Raw genomic sequence first — 17,045 nt, forward strand, 5'->3', positions numbered from 1 at the left:
TCCTTCCTTCCTTCCTTCCTTCCTTCCTTCCTTCCTTCCTTCCTTCCTTCCTTCCTTCCTTCCTTCCTTCCTTCCTTCCACCTTAGTTCCCTTTCTTCTTTCCTCCATATCTCTCTGTCTCTGTTTGTCTGTCTGTCTCTCTCTCCTTCCCTTCCTTCTCACCAAAAACTTGTGTAAAGGGCCATCTTTCACCAGATGAGAGTGAATTAGTTACTCAGCTACATTCAAAAAGGACTTTAGCCACTACCAGGAATGGAAAATTCTGTGTCTTTTTAGGTATCTCCTTATATCACCCTAAATCCGTGCCTCTCTTCTTCCCATCATCCTGCCCAGCGGGATGAAGCAGAAGGCTTTCACTGGCCTCACCATCACCATCAGGTCTGGTGCTCTGAACACCACTTCACCAAAGCGAGAGAGGCAGCCCTCAGGGATCATATCGCGCTTGTTGGCTGGGGCGGACCCTTTCCTCTCTCCCGAGAGCCAGATGGTCCCTTGTGTGGGTCTCTCCAGTCTTGCCATGTACGAGCCTCTAAAGACTGTAAGGTTGTCACTGGCCAGAGCTGGGCGTTAGTGGCTTCTCCTGCATGCTGGGGACGAATCCAGTACAGGGATGGCTTGCCAAGCCATGGAATGGATCCAGCTAGCTCACCCAGCTCAATGGGCTTGAAACCTGTTTCAAGGGATTCTGCTGCCCTCTTGTAATGTTGCGGCCATCTGATTCCATTGTACTGGACCCACAGAGCTTCCCGTGAGACCCTGAGAGGAAGCTCTGCCCTCTGGCACCAGCCACTCCCTGAAAGGCTGGCCAAAGGCTGCCCCTGTGAACCCTGGATCTCGATTCTCAAAGATGGGGAAGGTAAAAAATGGATGTACAACAGCTACTGTCGTCATCTCATCTGCATGGGCCTCGCTCTGCAGAAGAGATATTCCTATGGCAGGGTCCAAGACTGGGACTTCACAGACAAGTCAAGAACCTTAATCTGGGACTCGTGAATTTATTTCTTAAAAATACTTTGATAGCCGTATTTCAAAATAAGTGGTTTCTTTTTTAATCTTATATAGCTTATTTTTGCTTTTTTAAAATGTTATATTGGGGGGGGGTCCTTGGTTTAAATCTGGTTTCAGACACTTCCTAGCTGTGTGACCCTGGGCAAGTCACTTAACCCCTATTGTCTAGCCCTGACCACTTTTCGTGTTTTGGAACCAATATACATTATGGATTCTAAGATGGAAGGTGAGGAGTTTTAATAAACAAATAAAATTAAAATGTTATGTTCAGAAGGAGTCCATGATTTTCATCAGACTGCCAGAAGGGTCCAGGACACAACAGTTCAAAATGCCTGGTTTATGGGAATATCCAAAAGAAAAGGCCATATGGTCTAAGGCAGGGGTCGGCAACCTATGGCTCTTGAGCCATATCTGGCTCCACCTCCCAACTGGCCAGTCCGGGCAGAGCCCCAGGATGTGCCCCAGGGGGCCCTTCAGCCCCCGCCCCATATTCCAGCGCCTTTGCCTCCATCCTCCTCCTTCCACAGATGTTTATAGCTCTCACGGCCAAAAAGGTTGCCGACCGTTGCTCTAAAGGGAAACAGCCATGGGAAAAGGAGAAAGGTACATTAAAAGATGGCAGCTGCATTGTATATTGGATAGAGCACTCTGTCTGGAGTTAGGAAGACCTCAGTTAAAATCCAAACTCAGATACTAACTGTGTGACCCTGGGCAGGTCACTTCATCCTGTTCTTCACCTGTCAAAATGAACTGGAGAAGGAAATGGCAAACCACTCCACTATCTTTGCCAAGAAAACCCCAAATGGAGTCATGAAGAGTCAGACACAACTGAATGACTGAACAACATTTCAAAAGGTGGGTGATGGAATAATATATGTGGGAAATAACAGGTAGGTCGGTGTGACCAGTTCCGGAGCTATGTTGGCTCTGAACCCGTGAGGACCGCTTTTTGAGGTGGCAAGAAGACTGGGAATGAAGAGACTGTCCAATCACAGAGGAGACTAAAAATAGTGTGATGTACAGAGTATTACTGGATGCCAGAAAACGAGGAAATCCATGATTTCAAAGAGATGCAGAAAGACTTTTATGAACTGATACAAAGCAAAATAAGCAGAACCAGAAGAACATTTTTATACTCTAACATCGACATTATAAAAACGAACAATTTTGAAGACTTTTATAAACTGATGAAGATGGAAAAGCACAGAACCAAATTTATATGAAAATTACAACACTATACAGAAAGGCTCTAAGAACTATGATAAAGACAACTACCATTCATGACTCTGAAGGACCAATGACAAAACACGCTATTCATTACGGATGTGGAGCCCAGAATAAGGCATTCATTTGGGGACGGCCATTGAGGGAATTTCCTTTACTTGACTATGCATGTTTGTTACAAGAAATTTACTTTTATTTTCCCTCCAATGGGGTAGGGAACAGAAGAGAAAGGAAATAGATTCTGTTGCTTGTCAATTCTGGGAGCAGGATGGGAAGAAGAGAGGGAGACAACATGAATCATATAACTTTGTAAAACTTATGGGGAAATTGGTTATTAAAATAAAAAAAGAAAATTACAAAAAAGACTTTATGGGGGGCAGCTGGGTAGCTCAGTTGATGGAGAGTCTAGAGATGGGAGGTCCTAGGTTCAAATCTGGCCTCAGACACTTCCCAGCGGTGTGACCCTGGGCAAGTCACTTGACCCCCATGGCCCCCCTTACCACTCTTCTGCCTTGGAGCCAATACACAGAACTTAAGGGCTTAAAAAAAAAAAAGAAAAAGAAAAAAGACTTTATATCACTTGAGATAGTGACTTGGATTTAGCATATAATTAAAATTTTTGTTTTAAAACCTGGATTCCGCTATTATCGTTTTTTTAATAAAGAAAGAGAGGTGGCTCAGTGGACTGAGAGCCAGGTCCACAGTTAGGAAGTCCTGGGTTTAAATCTGGCGTCAGATACTTCCTAGCTGTGTGACCCTGGGCAAGTCACTTGACCTCCACAGTGTAGCTCTTAGGGCTCTTCTGCCTTGGAACCAATACACAACACTGATTCCAAGGCAGAAGGTGAGGGTTTAAAAAAAAAAAATAGAGAAGAGGCTATTTCAGATGTGGGAGGTCACAAGCACTTTCAGATGAGGTCGTTAGTATATTTAATTATTTTACTTCATTACGAGAGGCCTTTCACATATGTAAATATTTCGAAACACATCAAGGAAGGGAAGAAAAATAAGTTTTTAACCCATTGATGGACAGTGGTTTGCTTGAAGAGATCCTTTCCATCAAGCAGCCAGGCACTGCGTAAGTGCTGGGAGTGCCAAGAAAGGCAGCGAGAGTTCTCGGCCCTGCACAGCTCACATTCCGGCAGGGGAAACGAGCCTCACACGACTAGGCGCAGATAAGATACAGCCTGGACGGAGAGGGAAGGAATTCAGATCGCGAAGGACGCCTGGGAAGGATTCTTCTGGAAGCTGAGATTTCGGCTGAGCCGTGAAGGAAGCCAGGAGGGGAGGGAGGGAAGGGAAAGGAGGGAATTCCGGGCAGGGGAGGGGGGCAGTGAGTGAAGAAGCCCAGAACTGGGAGCCGCACAGTGCGGTCCACACAACGGCAAGGGGGCCAACATCAATGAAGAGGGAGACGCTATGGGAGGAATGAATGGGGGCAAGAGGCCAGCCCACGTGGGGCTTTCAAAGCCAAGCAGACGACCTCGTATTTGGTCCTGGGAGGCGTGAGGAGCCAATGGAGAGGGGAAAGGTTGGGTCTGCCCATTAGGAAGATCACCCAGGGACCCGGATGGAGGTAAGGGCTAGATGGGATTTGATGAAGTTCAATGGGGGTCTGATGGATAACTCTAAACTTTTAAGACAACATTTTTTTTTTAAACCCTCATCTTCCATCTTAGAATCAATACTGTGTATTAGCTCCAAGGCAGAAGAGTGGTAAGGATAGGAAATGGGGGTCAAGTGACTTGCCCAGGGTCACACAGCCGGGAAGTGTCTGAGGCCAGATTTGAACCTACGACCTCCTGTCTTTAGGCCTGGCTCTCCATCCCCTGAGCTACCCAGCTGCCCCCAATATTTTTGTTTTTTGAGTTAATTTTTTTCATTTTTTTATTGTCACAAACCCTACTTTTACTGGTCATTGTTGCAAGAGCAAAGTCACTCACAACCGAACCCCCAAAATAGAACCCAAGATACACCAAAGAGAAAGACGACTCCATGGGCCAAATTTTTGGACAATTTTTAGTTAAGTTTAGTTCAATTTCTCGTCCTTAGATAAACATTTTTTACTGAGTTAAATGATGTCAGACCAAATCATTTCATCAAAATGTTTGTTTAATCAACAAACACAGCGGGATCGGCGTCTTTCACACCTTTCAGTCAACTGTGAAGATATGGTTTGTTCAAGAAAAGAGTGTTTGTGTGTGTTCGCATATGCGGGGGGGGGGGGGGGTCCTCGGGAAAGGCCTGACAAGTGTCAGCCACTCCCTTCCTCAGCGCTCAGCCTGGGATGAGAAATGAGCAGCCGCCAAAGTTCAGACACCTCCGATGAAGACGGAAGAAAAAATCTTCTCGTTAGATTGTGTTACTTTTATGGAAAACCGAATTCTTTGGAAGGAATCCTGTCAAGGACTCGGGAAAATTATTCATTGTTTGTCAACGGCGGTGAAGTGACGCCTGAAATCCCGCCAAGAGCCCTCCAAGAACTCCATTTACCCAGGCCGGGCGGAGGGCGGGAGCCCTATTTAGAGGCTCCGGAATCTGACTTTGCCACAGAAATAGCTTCCGGCAAAGACCATGAACGTTCAAGCGCGCTGACAGGTTAGCAGTTTCTATTCATCACAAATTAATTTCGAATTTCTATTCTGGATAAACAGGTGCCAGTCAGCAGGGATCCCGCCAGCCGAGCTCCATCCATCCCCCTTTCCTGTATCAGTCATTTCAGAGGTTGGAAAAGCAGAGAAATGGCTTTCTGCCAATCTCCTGTGCGTGCGTGTGTGTGCGTGTGTGTGCGTGAGTGTGCGTGTGTGTGCATGTGTGCGTGTGTGCGCGTGTGTGCGTGTGTGTGCATGTGTGTGCGTGTGTGTGCATGTGCGTGTGTGTGCATGTGTGCGTGTGTGTGCGTGTGCGTGTGTGCGTGTGTGCGTGTGTGCGTGTCTGTGTGTGTCCTCGGACTTCACCAACAAGGAATTATTAAGTTCTTGCTGTGTGCCGAGCCTCAAAGCGGGGAGGCAGAAGCCGGGGGGGTCCGCTCCGTCCCCTCTTTTAGCAGAGAGCTCGCCCTCTGTGGTTGCTTTGCTGCCTGGGCACGTCCCCCCCTTCATGTCCCCATTCGGGGTTCTCATGGCAGACATACGAGAGTGGTTGACCATTTCCTTCTCCAGCTCATTTTACAGATGAGAAGACGGAGGCCAACAGCAGAGGGAGGTGACTTGCCCAGGGTCACGCAGGGCTATCACCGAAGGGGAAAATGGGGGAGGCAGTCAGTGACTGCCCGGCGCCTCGGAGGCTTATGGGGAAGATTCTGGCCAGGTACTGAGTGCCTCACAGACTTTAGCAGGAATCGCCGACGTCCCAGGGCTTCCCTGAAAGAGGGGAGCTTTCTCTAAACCCCATACGGTCAACGCCCCGTGCTGGGAAATACTGAAAATATCTTCGACAGTGAAGTGGTTCGGGAAACTGGTTTCGTTTTCTCACATTTGCTTCCCTACTGACATAAGAGCAGGAAGAGCCGGTGGAAATCCTGCCTCCCACGCTTGCGAGCTACATGACCGTGTGACCTTTTCAAGCCTCAGTTTCTCTATCTGTAGAATGGGGACAATAATAGCAAGCGCGCCTAGTTCACAAGACATTTGTGAGGCTAAAATTCAGTTATGGATGGAAAGTAACTGGCCAGTTATAAAGCCTTCTGGAAGCATCACGATGATCATCATCATCATCAGTGTCATCGCTAGAAGCGAGCTTCACGGGACGAGCTTGAAGCCAGGGGATGATTTTTTTAAACGTAACAACCCCAGCGGTTTCCTCCTCTCCCACGGGTTCTGCTCTCTTCCCTTCGCTCCCAGGGGAGCGCAGAGCACCCGGACCCTCGCCACAGGCCAGCCTCTCCGCCACAAGCATGAATTTTGCGCAGGGAGCCTCGAGAGCTCAAACAGAGAAGAAAGGAGGTGACTTACACTCGCGTCCAGACTACACAGGCTGATGGCGTCCTCATCTTGGCTGCTCTGCTTCCGTTTCCGCTACAAAACAAATGAAAACAAAATTAGATTCGATTCAGCCTATAGATGAAAGGAAACTCCAACCCTTGGAGAACGTATATAACTTCTCATTTCTCCACAGCGTGCAAAATATGGGCATGGACGCTGCTCTATGACCGCACCGTTCTGACACGTGGCAACATCAGGGGAACCAACAGGCTCTGGGACAATCTGTAGTCTATTCATTCCTGACTCCTCTTGGACTCCTTTGTCCTTCGCATCCAATCAGGTGCCAAATCCTTCATTTTCCCAAAGAAATGACTTTTCCCCATTTATCCCTTCCTCCCTACTCTCACTGCATCTCATTTCCAGGAAGAAATCCTGAGTTCAAGTCCCACCTTTGACATAGACTGGCTCTATGCAAGTCTCCATCTCTCCCTCTTCTTCCCTCCCTCTCTGTTTCTCTCTGTCTCTCTCTCTCTCTCTCTCTCTCTCTGTCTCTCTCTCTTTCTCTCTCTCTCTCCCTCTCTCCCTCCCTCTCTCTGTCTCAGTCTCTCTGTCTCTCTCTCCCTCCTTCACTCCCTCTCCCTCTGTCTGTCTGTCTGTCTGTCTCTCGTTTCCTCACTCAAGAGTTTCCTGTAGCAGCAAAATCCCAGATACATCCCTTATCTCTGCCCATGTGCCAAGTGCCATACTAGGTGCTGGGGGCTACAATGACTCATCCTCAAAGAGTTTACTTGGGGTTCCAGGAGGGTGAGGGGCAGAGCTTGTATCTCTGGAGAGAGGGAGACGACCCCGGGTCCATAGAGAAGATGATACAGAAGATAAAGGCACGCTGGAAGCTGGGCCATTTTCCATGCCCCTCGGGACACTGGTAGCTAAGCCTGGCAGATTTCATTTTTACTTTTTTTTTTTAAACCCTTAACTTCTGTGTATTGGCTCCTTGGTGGAAGAGTGGTAAGGGTGGGCCATGGGGGTCAAGTGACTTGGCCAGGGTCACACAGCTGGGAAGTGTCTGAGGCCGGATTTGAACCCAGGACCTCCCGTCTCTAGACCTGACTCTCCATCCACTGAGCTACCCAGCTGTCCCCACCTGGCGCCTTTAGAACCTCCTGGGAATGCAGCTCCCGGAGGCTGCCCTCTGTCCTCCCGTCTCGGGGAGACGTGCTGAGGAATGCTCTCCTCCAAACAAAACCTTGTGCTGAGGCAGCATTCCTGTTTCAGAGACAAGTTAGATCATCCGTGTGTGTGTGTGTGTGTGTGTGTGTGTGTGTGTGTGTGTGGCTCCTGATGGTTTATGGCCAAGAAGCCACTTTTTATCCCTAAAGGTACACCCTTAAAAGGACCAGGGGGGCGCCTGTTCCTTGCAATGTTCCTGGATGTCCGAGATCCCATCCCATACGGGCTCTCTAACTAGCCCGCCCGAGGCTCCTCTGGGAATGGCTCCACTTCCCAAAGCATCCTCTTGAAGCGAGAAGAGACACTTCCCCAAAGGGCAGCTTCCGTTAAGGCCGAGCTGGTGGCTGGAGCCAGGATGGTCCCTGAACTGTCGATCACTAAGCCGACCTGCCTTTCTTATCTCTGCAGCATTTGCCGGAGCGTATCCAGCTCTCCTCTGGACATTCCTCCTCCTTGGATGTTCCTGGCATTTTGCCCCCCTCTCAGTTCTCCTTCAAACTGTCCTTTCTTCAGTTTGCTTTGCTGGTTGGTCATTTATTAAGTACGAGCACTTATTTTATTAATTAAATTTACTGATTTAATATTAATTAAATTTATTAATTAAAAATTAATCATGTATTAATTTATCGATAACGCCATTAAGTGCCCACAACATGCCAGGCCCTGGGGGTGCAGAGGAAGGAAAGAGTCGCTGCCCTTGGACGGCTCCCCGTTTGATGGCCACCGACGATATGGAGAATCAGTTCTAGGTCGTCTTCCCTCTTCTCTCCATCAGCTCCTCCTCGCGTTGGGGACCCTCCGATTCGCCGCTCCAGCCCTCGGCTCCCTCCTGAGCGCTAATTCCCGACCACCAGTTACTGCCTGGAGCTTTCAATTCCACGTACGCAACGTGTCCCAAACAGAACTTGCTCTCGTTTCCCATAAGCACAATCCGCCGCATGCAGACTCTGGCCGTCCCGGCTCCCGGGGCTCTCTCGGTCACCCAGCCTTGAGACCGTGGCGCCATTCCTGACCGCTCAGGCTCCCTCCTGCCGCATGACCGGCGGCCAAGCCTCGCCGCTTCGATTGCTTCGGCCGTTCTCCTCTCGGTCTCCTTTCGGTGCTCATCCAGGTTCAGACCATCACGGCCTCTCCCTGGACTCCCAGTGGACTCCTAGTGGGCGTCTTGCCTCAATCCGCCCTTCAGTCAGGGGCCAAAGAGACCCTCCTCCAGTTTAGTTCGGAAGCCCATGCCACCCCCCCTCCCAGTCAATAAGCTCCAGGGCCTCCCGATCGCCACTAGATTCAAATAAAATGAAGCCTGGAAAGCCTTTAAGGATTTGGCTCCAACATGCCTTTTCAGCCTGATGACTCCTTCGCACTATGGTCCAGCCAAACTGCCTCCTCCCTGATCCCCGTGCACGTCTCCGACTCATATCTATGCCAGAACGGCCCCCGTCCCTGGAATGGATCATTCCTCAGTTTCTCTCTTAGAATCCTTGTACGTTTATTAAAATTTCAAACACAGGGGGCAGCTGGGTGGCTCAGTGGATGGAGAGTCAGGCCTAGAGATGGGATGTCCTGGGTTCAAATCCGGCCTCAGCCACTTCCCAGCTGGGTGACCCTGGGCAAGTCACTTGACCCCCATGGCCCACCCTGACCGCTCTTCCACCAAGGAGCCCATACACAGAAGTTAAGGGTTTAAAAAATTTTTCAAACACAAGAAAATGACAACAAGACTTGCTTTGTCTCGTAACAAGCTCTCTGCAGTGTGAGGGTGCGAGTCCTCCACTTTGAGCCAGAAGATGTGGGTAGAAATTGTGGTTCTGCTATTTGCTAGTGTGATCCTGGCCTCAGCTAACCCTCTATAAAAGGAGGGAGGTACACAAAGTCCTTTTCACCTCTGAGGACTAGCTTTCTTCTTTCTTTTTTTTTTAAACCTTATCTTTAGTCTTAGAACCAATGCTAAGTATCGGTTCCAAGCCAGAAGAGCAGTAGTAAAGGCTTGCAATGGAGATTGAGTCATTTAATTAAGCTCAGGGTCATACAACTAGGAAATGTCTGAGGCCAGATTGGAACCCAGGATTTCCCTATTTACTGACACGACTAGGATCCTTTTTCTTTTTACTTTTTTTTAAAACCCTCACCTTCCATCTTGGAGTCAACACTGTGTATTAGCTCCAAGGCAGAAGATTGGTAAGGGTGGGCCATGGGGGTCAAGTGACTCACCCAGGGTCACCCAGCTGGGAAGTGTCTGAGGTCAGATTTGAACCCAGGACCTCCCATCTCTAGGCCTGGCTCTCCATCCACTGAGCTACCCAGCTGCCTCCTTTTTAATTTTAGTTTAGTTATCCATCCTTGTGTATATACAATGTGCATGTATGGATAGATTTACATATATGTATATATGTATACAAAGACCTACATTCCATGATTCCAAGACCCTCATGAATCCTTTAGAGCAGAGGTGTCAAATATGGTCATGTGGCCCATAATACTCTCAGATTAAAATATGTAGAAATTATAGAAATATCTAGAAAATATCCAGAAAAATGTATATAGAAAAATATAGAAATAGAGAGAGAATATATGTAGAAATATATAGGAAAAAAATTTAAAATACAACATAGATAATGTTAGTTTATGGTTTTCTAAGTCTAAAGCTCTGGACTTGGAGTCAGGAAGACCTGAATTCAAATTCTGCCTCAAATACCGGCTGGGGCGACCCTGGGCAAGTCACTTAAGCTCTCTTTCCCTCGATCCACTGACGAAGGAAATAGCAAGCCATTTTAATTTTAGTTCCTTTGCCAAGAAAACTCCACGGGCAGTATTGACGCACTATGGCCCACGGGGTCACGAGGAGGCGGACGAGGCGGATGGACCAAGCAACGATAAGGTTGTCACGGGGGGGTCAAAAGAGACAGCTTTTCTCACCCTAAAGCATTACAGAAATAACAGTTATTATTATTGACCCTAAAATGGTAAAATGCTAGTGAAATGCTACCACGGGCAGAATTAGGGCAGGGGAGACAAGGACGGTGTAGCCTGAAAGATCCCCCTCAAAGCTTACCCTGAGCACGGGAAGGCCAGCCCCAAAAGATGCCCTTCTAATGCTGATACCTTTAGGGCTATAAACAGAGGCAGCCGCCCCCACCCAAAGCCCATACAAACATGTATACACAATCCAAATCTAAACTTTTCATTTCGCCACAGTATCCCCAGCCGGTAACACTGTCTTATTCATGCTGTTGTTCGGTCACTCTTCAGGCACGTCTCGCTCTTCAGGACCCCATTTGGGGTTTTCTTGGCAGAAATACTGGAGAGGTTGGCTATTTGCTTCTCCAATTCATTGGGCAGATGAGGAAACTGAGGCAAACAGGGAGAAGGGACTTGCCCAGGGTCACCCAGCTAGGAAGTGTCTCGGACCAGATTTGAACCCAGGAAGATGCGTCATCCTGACTGTGCCCAGCACTCTGGCCACTGTACTGCCCAGCTGCCTTTAGAGTAGGCACCAAATAAATAGTTTGTTGACCGATGAAACGAGAAGACAAAACTGGTTTTTTATGCTATTTTCTATGTGCATGTGTGACCCAACAAGTAGGTCTGATTCTGCATCTTTCTGTCAGGAGGTGGGTAACATGGGGGGCAGCCAGGAGGCTCAGTGGACAGCGAGCCAGTCCTGGAGGTCCTGGGTTCCAATCTGGCCGGTCCCTTAACTCCCATCGCCTAGCCCTTACCACTCTTCCCTCTTGGAACTCATCACAGTATTGATTCTAAGACAGAAAAAAAAAGAGGCGGGTCCTGTGCGTCCTCGTCCCTCCGCTGGACGGGTGCCCCTGCTCAGAGTTCTCGCGTTCTCTGAGCCCGTGTGCCTTTAGAAAATTGCTTTTGCTAAAACGGACTGTTCTGGTTCTGATCGTCTCCTCCTGCATCTGTTCTGCGTGTTTTCCCAGGCTTCTCCGCTCTGCCTCTTCCCCCATTTCTCAGGGCACGTTTCTGCTCTGTTCACGGACCCCCTCGGGTTGTGGGCTCTTCAGCGCTGCCCTGCCGTAAGGGTTTCTCTGTGCACGGGATGGGGGCATCATCCCCTCTTTGATCTCTTTGGGGCAGAGACAGCCACATTCGCAAGGATTTCAGAGCTGACTCGGTCTTTGTCTACCGCCTGAAGAATCGCCTCTTAGCGTCGTGGAAGCCCCGCCAGTGTGGCCCACAGCACTCTCTGCCCTCCCCTGGCCGCTCTCATTGAAGCTATCTCTCCTCCTCGGCTGACTCAGGAAAGGACAGACAACACGTCAGGAAACAGCCACTTATCGCCCGCATTACTCAGGCCTCCAATAAAGAAGGATAATAATGATGGGGACAGCATTTCCCATGGGTGGCTTTACAAAGCACTTTCCCTGTGACAAATCTGTATCATGAGTATCATGGCTTCCATTTTACAGATGAGGAAACTGAGGCTCCCACGGCTGGGGGATGTTCGGCGCATCGTGCCAAGGCAAACGCTGTGATTACAAGGGGCTCCGCACGTGCCTCCCTTTCCCCCTTGCTATTTCTGCTGCTCTCAGAGGCTTCATTTCAAATTGCCTGGCTTTAGTGGACGAGCATCAGGACGACGGCGGCATTTAATCACCGTCTGGTAACGAAGTTAGCCGAGGAGCTCCGTGCGCTCACACGAATGTAGCCTGGACAGCCTGTGGTAGCTGCCCCCGGTGGGTTGTTTTAGCACTATTACAGTCAAAACACGTCCTGGATTTTTTTTTGGGGGGGGGATAACTCAGTTGGTCCAAGGCTTCAGGGGCTGCAAGAAGTTCTGACGCCCGGACTTTGGTCTGCGCCTTCTCTGGGGAGATGAACGAAAGGATTTTGTGTTCCTCAGCTGGAACCTGGCAACGATGGGCAGCGCTTTCTTTATCTTCAGATGGCAGCCCTTGGGAGAAGCTGGGACGGGAACCGAAGGGACCTATCCAACGCTTCTCCTCCTCTCCGTTCCTCTTCTCCCTCCTCCTCCTCTCCTTTCATTACTGTTCAGTCGGCCAGTTCCTTCTCTGGCTCATTGTACAGATGAGGAAACTGAGGCCAACAGGGTGAAGTGGCTTTGCCCAGGGATACACAGGTACTTTGCCAGTTCCTTCTCCGGCTCATTGTACAGATGAGGAAACTGAGGCCAACAGGGTGAAGTGGCTTTGCCCAGGCTCATGCAGGCAGGAAGTAGATGAGGTGGGATCTGAATGCAGGTCTTCCTGGCCCAGTACTGTGCCCACTATGCCCTACTGTGCCCCCGTGCCTTAAAATCCCCTCTTTCTAATGGGGTTTTCCATCCGCCTTTGCAGCTTCAGGCCTCTTGTCCCCAGAGAGCATCTTTCTCAAGGCTGGAGCCGTGGAAATGTACAGCTATTCGTAATCAGGGCTCTCCCCCCATCGGTAATGCGGATTTGCTGCCCGTAATGAGATTTGGGGCCCATTACCAGGCAAATTACGGAAGTCTCTTATTAGCGTCCTTTTTCAAACTGAGAGAAGACTCGCAGGATGGATGGATGGACAAGAGAGAGAAGGAGCAGGGCACGGAGGAGACGAGGGAATCTGGGATCAGAGCTCACAGGGTTTAGTGCCCTGCAAACCTTACAGTTATCAAAATGCTACTCATCATTCCTCTGGTTGTTATGGTGGCATTTTCAGATTGGAATTGTGTTTTAATAGACATACAATTGGGTGGCTAAGTGGTCCAGTGGAGAGAGAGAGAGCTCAAGCCTGGGGTCAGGAAGACCCAAACTCAAATCCAGCCTCCAATACTTCCTAACTGTGTGATCCTGGGCGAGTCACTTCATCCTGTTTGCCTCAGTTTTCTCATCCGTAAAATGGGCCAGAGAAGGAAATGGCAAACTATCTGTGTGACCCTGGGCAAGTCACTTCACTCTGGTTGCCTCAGTTTCCTCATCTGTAAAATGTCCTGAGAAGGAAATGGCAAACTATCTGTGTGACCCTGTGGAAGTCACTTCACCCTGATTGCCTCAGTTTCCCCATCTGTAAAATGTCCTGAGAAGGAAATGGCAAACTATCTGTGTGACCCTGGGCAAGTCGCCACCCTGTTTGCCTGTTTCCTTGGATGTCAAATAAGTCGGAGAAGGAAATGGCAAACTGCTCCAGTATCGTTGCCAAGAAAACCCTCAAAGGGGCTGTGAGGAGTGGGACAGCAACATTTGTGCTGAGGGAGACAAAGACAGACAAAAATAGCCCCTGCCCTCAAAGGGCTAGCAGCCTAGTACAAGAGAGCCCGGGTCCTCTCGCCCCAGCCCCAGGGCTCTTCCCTGGTCCCAAGTGGCTGCTGCCCTGGGAGGTGCTCTAGGAAACCGAAAGCATCCTGCCCAGGTGTGAGGGGAAGGCAGGCTTAGACGCATGGACAAACAGACGGATGGGTTTGCCCAATAGCCAGGCTCACAGTGGAGCTCTTGGCAGAAAAACAACCGTGAACTGAGCCAGGCTCGGCTTGAAAGCCTGCAGTGGAACAATAAGAAATCCGTCCCGAGGTGGGGGTTGTTTTCCCAGAATCCCTGGAAAGCTGTCAACTGGGATGAGATGGAGGTTTTTGTTCGGCAGATGTCTTGGAAGCGAGGTGAGCCTTCTGAGCAGCCCAGCGTTGGTGGGGGAGAGGCAGAGCCCTCCAAGCATCTGGGACGCCCCCTCCTCGGCGGCTCTCTTATGCCCCATCAAGTGGGAAAGAGCAATCCAGAGCGGTGGGAAGTCCTGGATGGGGCCAGGGAGGCAAGAACGAGCTTCCCTTCTAGCATCTCCCCCCGGGCGTCAAAGCTGACCGAGAGTCCCAAGATCTGGGGGCAGGAGGCAGATGTGTGCGTGAGGCATCCGCGGATGTTGTCCCTGGGCTGCCACTTCCTGGGAAACCGAGGTTTTATTCAAAGTAGATTCTTTTAAGGGAAGTCATGGATCCTCCTGGGCTCCCGAAGGGTCTTGGCCACCAAAGATGGCAGGACTCCCTCGCAGGGAGACCCAATGTACCGAGAACTGAATTATGGTCCATCTATCGACTGATCAACGTCCATGGAATGCCTAGTGGGATGCCCACCAAAGCAAGAGTCCCTGCCCCTGGTAGCTACATTCTATGGAAGGATACGGCAGAGGCTCAGTGAGAAAGACTATTTATTAAGCACCTACTATGTGCTAGGCACCGTGTTAGGCGCTGAGGCTATGAAGAAGGCACAAACGGCCCCTGCCCTCCCGGATGGTCAAGATTAACACACAAATAAGTAGGTCCACCCAAGGTAGTCACAGGGTCTGGGAAAGGCCCCCTGAGAGGGGAAGGCACTAGCGGCCGGATGTGCTAGCAAAGACCTCGACAGAAGGGAGCCGGGGATGCCAAGAGGCAGAAGTGAGGAGGGAAGAGCATTCCAAGCATGATCCCTGGACCAAGAGATGGGAGACGGAGCGCTGGGTCCTCGGGGAGGCTGAAAGGCAAAAGCTGGAAGTGCCAAAGAACTTCTATTTGGTCCCGGAGGCGAATTTAGGAGCACTTACTAGGTGCCAGTCATGGTGGTAGTTGCTGGGAATACAAATACGAAGTGGAACCATCCTTCCCCTCAAGGGGGTTGGCTTCTATTAGGGAAACTTGGCTTACAAATGAAGATATAGCCACAATTTTCTGGTTCGAAAATCATAGATCCTTTGAATGTAAAAGGGACGGAGGCAGCTGGGTGGCTCAGTGGATAGAGAGCCAGAGCTGGCGGCAGGAGGTCCTGGGTTCAAATCTGGCCCGACACTTCCTAGCTGTGTGACCCTGGGCAAGTCATTTAACCCCCACTGCCCAATGCTTACTGCTCTCTCTTGCCTTGGAACCAATACACAGTACTGATTCTAAGATGGAAGGTGAGAGTTTAAACAAAAACAATAAATAAATAAAAATCAAAAACAAAAATTAAATTGAAATTAAATAAAAAATAAAAACAAAAATGAGTTAATGAAAAATAAAAATAAATAAAAGGAAGGAATACTCTGCTATGGACAGCCTCGCCCTTATCAGTTGTTCTTCCTTTCTCATGTGTTGTCTAATGTTTTCTCACCAGTAATAAAACCCCACAAAATGGCCCAGTAGGCAAGACTCTCTTCATTCTGCGTGCCTTGAAGGAGGGGGTCAGAGGAAATTCAAAACCAATTCTGTTCAGGAAACACTGATGAATACGTGTGTGACCGCGGCTCGGAGGGCACAGCCAAACATGGTTATTGATCTAGCCTCTAGAGATTGGGACCAGAGGAAAAGCTGGAGTCAGGAAGATCCGAGTTCAAACCCAGCCTCAGACACTTAGCCTCCCTCTTCCCTGCTGCCTCTCAGAACCTGAGCATCCCTCCTAGCTCAGATCAAACATGGCCTCCAACATGAGGTCTTCCTGCTCTCTCAGCCCCACTCCAGCTGCTGGTAGCAAACTACCTGAATTTGGTATGTGTTTGGTATGTGTGTTGGGTCCCCACACAGAATGCAAGCTCCCTGCAGGCAGGAACTTTCCCTTTTTTGTATCTTTATCCCTCATGCTTAGAATAGTACCTAGCAAGTACTAAGTGCTTAACAAATGCTTGTGGGCTGGGTTCAAATCTAGCCTCTGATACTTCTTAGCTGTGTGATTTTGGGCAAGTCACTTAATTGTGGTTGCCAAGTCCTTGCTGCTCTTCTGACTTAGAATTTTATACTAAGAGGAAGACAGAAGGTCAAGATTAAACAAATAAAGGCTTATGGATTGACTCCTGAACAGGAGGCACTTTGGGTTCTTCCTTCTTCACCCTGCAAACAGCAGGTGCTTAATACATATTTGTGGATTAATAAAAAAATGAATTAGGGGGGCAGCTGGGTAGCTCAGTGTATTGAGAGCCAGGCCTAGAGACGGGAGGTCCTGGGTTCAAATCCAGCATTAGATACTTCCCAGCTGTGTGACCCTGGGCAAGTTACTTGACCCCCATTGCCTACCCTTACCACTCTTCTGCCTTGGAGCCAATACACAGTAATGATTCCAAGACAGAAGGTGAGGGTTTAAAAAAAAAGAAAAAAATGAATTAGTAAGTATAGGGCTTCCTAGTACCAACTAGAGGCATCAGGGTGGGGTGGATAGGGAGACCTGGGTTCCAGTCCCATCTCCGGCTGTCTTCTAACCTCTTCATGCCCTAGCTAGCTCTCTGAAAGGGTACGTTTTGGGCTGAAAGTGAGTGTTCCCCAAGTAGAGAAAATTGCAAGTTTGGTAAAAAGAAATTCTAGCTTTTCATAAGCATCTTATATCTCCTATTAAGACCATGAGCTCTTTAGGGGCATGCATGATGGCTTCTCCTTCTCTTATTTATCACACCCCTTACCAAGGAGGTACATGATAAAAGTGATTATTAACTGAACAGATGGCTGGCTGGAAAGAGACTGGGTAAGATCACTCAGAAGTGTCAGAAGTTACCTGGCCTGAAACTTTTACATAAGATTTTATTTGATAAATTCTGGTGTCTTTGTTTCTTTCTCTCCTTCTCTTTCTTTCTTCCTTCCTTTCTCTTTCTCCCTTTCTCTCTTCCTCTCCTCCTCCTCCTCTTCTTCCTCTTCCTCTTCTTTCTTCTTCTTCTTCTTCTTCTTCTTCTTCTTCTTCTTCTTCTTCTTCTTCTTCTTCTTCTTCTTCTTCTTCTTCTTCTTCTTCTTCTTCTTCTTCT

General features: G+C 48.9%; 1 protein-coding gene across 1 annotated transcript in view; it reads right to left on the reverse strand.

Annotated features, from left to right (window-relative positions):
- The window catches only part of ARHGEF3 (Rho guanine nucleotide exchange factor 3), a 144,279-nt gene that overhangs the window by 110,379 nt on the left and 16,855 nt on the right, over positions 1 to 17,045 (reverse strand). Inside the window, exon 2 of the mRNA XM_044685457.1 lies at positions 6,186 to 6,248. Coding sequence (XP_044541392.1) covers positions 6,186 to 6,248 — 63 coding nt within the window. The remainder of the gene's footprint in view (positions 1 to 6,185; positions 6,249 to 17,045) is intronic.

The sequence above is a fragment of the Gracilinanus agilis genome, chromosome 1 (assembly GCF_016433145.1).
Source record: "Gracilinanus agilis isolate LMUSP501 chromosome 1, AgileGrace, whole genome shotgun sequence".
Classification (NCBI taxonomy): domain Eukaryota; kingdom Metazoa; phylum Chordata; class Mammalia; order Didelphimorphia; family Didelphidae; genus Gracilinanus; species Gracilinanus agilis.